The 5,233-nt window shown below is 43.1% G+C and overlaps 1 protein-coding gene across 1 annotated transcript; it reads left to right on the top strand.

Annotated features, from left to right (window-relative positions):
• Positions 1 to 263: 263 nt before the first annotated feature.
• On the top strand, positions 264 to 788 carry LOC145599175 (uncharacterized). Its single transcript, XM_081655582.1, has one exon. It carries the CDS (start codon positions 264 to 266, stop codon positions 786 to 788), a length of 525 nt encoding a protein of 174 aa, XP_081511708.1.
• The last annotated feature ends 4,445 nt before the right edge of the window (positions 789 to 5,233 follow it).

Below are 5,233 nucleotides of genomic sequence, written 5' to 3'. Positions count from 1 at the left end.
TACTGGGAATTGATTACTTCACCAAGTGGATAGAGGCAGAACCAGTAACGAAGATAACGGCATCGGAGGTGAAAAAGTTTATATGGAAAAATATCTTCACAAGGTTCGGGTTGCCGATGGCGATGGTTTTTGATCATGGAACTCAATTTGACTGTAAGCCAGTCAAAGATCTCTTAATGATGTATAAGGTAAAATTTGCTTATGCAGCAGTATGCCACCCACAGTCAAACGGCCAGGCAGAAGCAGCGAATAAGCAGATAATAATGGCAATTAAGAAAAAGATCGAAGACGCAAAAGGTTTATGGGCAGATTTGATACCAGAAATATTATGGGCCAACAGGACAACGATGAGAGAAGCCACAGGTGAATCCCCTTATACTCTAGTTTTTGGAACGGAGGCAGTCATACCAGCAGAAGTCGGGTTGCCAACATTCCGGATTCAACATTACTGTGCAGATCAAAATGATTTACTCCTACGGCAACAATTAGATTTCTTGCCAGAGTTAAGAGAAAAAGCAGCAGTTAAGTCAGCTGTCTTTAAAGAAAGAATGTCACGGGCCTACAATAGAATAGTATCATATAGGCCGTTAAGTAAAGGAGATCTGGTATTACGAAGAACCGCAGCAACCGGTAAGGGAAATAAAGACGGGAAGCTGACTGCAAACTGGGAAGGGCCTTACCGTGTTAGAGATGTCGTCATCCAAGGGTCATTTTACCTGGAAACTATGGATGGAACACCTCTAAAGAATGTATGGAATTCAGCTGTGCTAAAGAAATATTATGTGTAACAATCATTTTTAATGTGAAGCTGATATTGATGTCAGTGGTGAATGAAGAAGTATTCAGACAATGCGCAATGAAATAGGCATCCTCCATTTAACAGAACATCGTTAAATGGGACGGACAGCTCAAAACCGCTTCCATGAAGACAACAGTTATACAACCTGATCAGTTGTATACGTTAACTCATGAGGTTGCTGGTTCAAAATATAAATACCGGCCAAATCAATTCGAGTATACGCCGACATGAGGCGTAGCTCAGAAAATGATCGCCGAGAGGGTACCTAACTGGCTAAAACAACACAGCAGTAGGTGACCAATGTTATAATCTGAACCAGCAACAACCATTCGCTTTTACGTACGCAGCTCAGTGTGCATAGCTCTAACGTGAACTATGTACACTGGGGGAGCAAGGAATGATATGATGTTCATATACGCTGTGATACCCATAGTATGCTGATAAGTATTTAAAGTATTCTAGTAATTTTTATATGCAATTTCTCGAGCCAGGTTTTAGATCTGGTATCTTCGGAAGCTGGCGTCTTTAAAAAGGTTTCTAACTGGAGGTTTTCGGATTTCAGACAAAGCATTAGGTAAGCAATTATTTTTTGCAATTTTTTGTGCGTTGAAAACTAGCAAGGCAAGGCAACATGATTATCATAACCTTGTTTAAAAACAAGCAAACTAGAAAACGATAAGTAAAGAACAACACAGTTAAGATAAGAGTGTAGAATTTTGTAGACAAACGGCAGACAGTAAAAACAAAAATAAGTTTACACAACAGATAAAATTAACAATCGACAGGCATCACCACAAAAAAGGGGTATATGCCGATAAAACAGCACTGCCAAAACATGTTCATACATACAAAAGACAATAAAAGAGTTACGGCTGGTAAGGCCCAATGATACAAGACCCACAAGAGGATGTCGGTGATGACTGCCCGCCCCTTTAAGATTGAGCATTCTCAGGCACTGGGGAATCCAAAATGCTGGGATTGCTAGAGCCGTCATCAACAGTTGGCGCCAGGTTATACAAGTCCTCATCAGAAAATTGCTGCGCCTCAAAGCCGGAAGGGATCTTGTAGGCTTCCTCGCCGAAAGCCTTTTCAACTTTTGCCCAATCATCCTTCTTCCAACCGGCGGCGTGGGCAATACATCTTTGAGCAGCGGTCCAACCTCCATCAAAACGATCTTGGAGTTTGGAGCAGAACTCATCGGAGGCTAGATAACGGCCAACCACTCTCCGACGGATACCAGGTTTGTCGGCTTCCATTTTTTGAACCTTTTCTTCAAGGCTCTTAATTTTAACTCTGGCATCCTGAAGGTCTTTTTCAATTGAGGGAAGCCGCTCAATGGCCTTATCTTTCTCAGAGATCCGAGCCTTTAAACTCTGCACCTCTAGCTCGAGATTGGCGACCCTCCCTGCCTTGAACTTCAGCTCCGACATCTCTTTGTCGTCTTTCTCTTTTATTTTCCTTAAGTCATCCAAAGCTTTTTCAGCATTTTTGATGACTTCCTGCATAGCACTTTCGCTGACGGAGGCTTGATGATGTTTCTCCTGATAGTAACGATACATCTCAACCAGCTCTGTGCCAGACATGACGGCCTATAGAAATGTATATATAAGTAAAAATAGGGAAGCCGAGAACGCTACATAAAAATATATATACAAAGAAATAAAATAATAATATATATATGTACCTTCATCATGTTGTGCATGTGGATAGCAGCAAGGGGGCCGATTGGACCAGCAGGTCTGTCCATTGGCAGTGTCAAATTGCTCAACAGCCGATAACCAAGATTCCCACCTTGCATTGGGTCATTGGTTATCATAGATTCGTTCCGGCCGACATCCATAGCAGGTTGCCAACGGTCGCCGGAATGGCCGGGAGGGACAGCAAACCCCTTCAGAACGTCATCTGGAAACCTTCCAGAAACACGTTCAATCCATTGATTGGACCGATAAGTCAAGGCTGGGATGCTGGAATCCGACCCAACCGTTGTAGGAGCAATTGCGGTGGTTGCCTGGGGTTGACGGGGAGATTCAGCAGAAGTGAGATCTTCGATCTCAATACCCTGAATAACCTTCTTCACAACGGCCTCAGGGCTTTTAGCTTTGTTGGCAGTCGGGGTCTTTTCAGACACCGACTGGTCTTTCTTCTTCTCGGGCGCCGATTGATCCTTTTTCTTTTCGGCCCGCCCTTCAGGTTGCCTGGGGCTGGAGATCACAATGCCACCTCGCCGGTTGGCTAGAGGTGTTAGTTTTCTTTTCTTGGCATTTTCATCGGCCATGATCTCAGCTTTTCTCTTGGCACTAATAGCTGGAGCACGCCCGCAAACGGAAGCAAGAGTATCGTAGGGGTCGGAAGCTTTGGGGCAGCGCCTGATAACCCTTGTCCCGTCAGAAGATAGGCCGAGTTGCCTGTTATCCAACTTATCAATACCTAGTAAAAAGGAATGTAAATTCAATCAGTTAAATGCGAATATATAAAAAAAAAACAATAAAAGGGTAAGGAAGGTAACACTAAACAAGTAAACTACGCCGTTTTCATTATGAAAATAAGAAAATGAATAATTAGTGAATAAGAATAATAAAGCTAAGAAGGATAAGCTATACCATGCTGGTCAGTCCAACAAAGACCGACACGAGATAGCGGCGCGTTGCCCAGAATGTAACTCACATTCGGCACCCACACCGCAGGAATTAGACGGACCTTGCCGTCGCCTTCATCATGTTCAGAGATGTCAAAGTGATTGAAAGCCCTCTCTTCATGCTTCCCGAGATCTCTCTCGGGGATTGAATCAAAATGAGGATGAGGCTTGAAAAAAGTTCTCCTCAAAGGAAAATCCTCTGGGACTGACATAAAGAAAAACTTATCCTTCCAACCTTTGCAGCTAGATAGTTTAGGATGGACGGTATATTTGTGAGGTAGGGTATACAAAGACCACCACCCATCTGATTGACCATATCTCTTTAAGGTAATAAGCCGCCTGAATACATTAAGGGTTAGAGGGAAGTTCCGATATAGCATAACCCAAACTGTAGCAATAACGACACGAATGGTTTGAGGGGTTAACTGAACAAGGCAAACGTTCCAAGCCTTCAAGATTTTAGCAACAAAGGGATGTAGAGGAAAACGGAGGCCAAAATCCAAGTGTTTCATGTAAACAGCCACGGAACCAGCTGGACAATCCAACACTGAAGCTCCAGATGGAGGGAGAGATAACTCGTACCCATCAGGTAAGTTAAAGAACTTTTTCGCACGACGACAATAGTCCTTTGTAATTGCCGTTTTCCTAAAAGCTTCACTTATCTTTTCCTTTGCAACTTTTCCGTCGTTGGCAAGAACCATAGGTTGTCGGAACTCAGCCTTATCAGTCTCAGAACTATACCCCTCGTCCAGATTCTCCTCCTGGATAACCTCAGCCGTTAAATCAACAATGTTATCCCTACTCTCATTATTTACGCTGTCTTCCTGAGCGTCATCATCTCTTAAAACTGAGTTGACGGCAGAATCATGAACAGGAGATGACGGACCTTCTTCAGGTGTCAAAGAGATGTTATCCCCAAGTTCTCCTTCAGAAGAACTTACAACCTGACCTTGTCCAGGTCTTTTGCTAGATTCCGCTGCCTTGGCGGCCTCAGCTGCTTTAGCTGCTTTGGCGGCCTCAGCGGCTTCACGGGCAGCAGCTCGGGGTTGATAACTTGTACTCTTTACCCTTGGCATAGTGTTTATACCTATATTGCCAACGTTAGTGCCGTATTGGTTAAAATATCGTCTCCCAGTAAAGCTGCGTAAGTGATAACGGACACTAACAGGCTCAACGTCAAGAATTTCAGTATCGGCAGGGATATCAGGATTAGTAGGGTGAAGGGCACTTTCACGGTGGGAAATGGTCCTATGTATCATAAAAGCGCGTTTTTCTTCTTCAGAAGTTAACGTCTCAAAAGGGTAGTCAATATTATCAGAAAGGGAAGACGAATTACCCTGATTACTACCGGTTTCTTTGCCTAAAGATTGTCTAATTAAACGACGCCTAGCAGTACTAAGGTTAGGAAAATTCTCTTCGACACTATCTTCAGACATTTAATTGAACATAAGAAAATAAAAATAGCATGAAAAATCAGGGGTTAGGGTACGAAAATACCTTCGATGAAAATTGCGGATTTAACGCCTCTAACTGATAAAGAAACGACGAAGAAAGAGAAGATACGCCCGAGGAGACGGAATGCACAAACCGAACACGAGGAAGATAAGAAAGGAAAAAACTTTGGTCGGCAACTTAAAATTTTTCGAGAGAAAACTAGGAAGGGATGCGAAGTAGTAAGAAAATGGCGGAATTTTGATCTAAAGAGGAGAAACTGAATGGCCAATTGAAGTGAAAGGCGGTTTAGAGATCCGACGGCTATTAATTGACAAACTTTTTCAAAAAGCAGCGGCAGGATTTGT

This window comes from Chenopodium album, chromosome 20, assembly GCF_948465745.1.
Source record: "Chenopodium album chromosome 20, dcCheAlbu1.1, whole genome shotgun sequence".
NCBI lineage: Eukaryota > Viridiplantae > Streptophyta > Magnoliopsida > Caryophyllales > Amaranthaceae > Chenopodium > Chenopodium album.
This window is presented reverse-complemented; position numbering and strand designations above follow the sequence as displayed.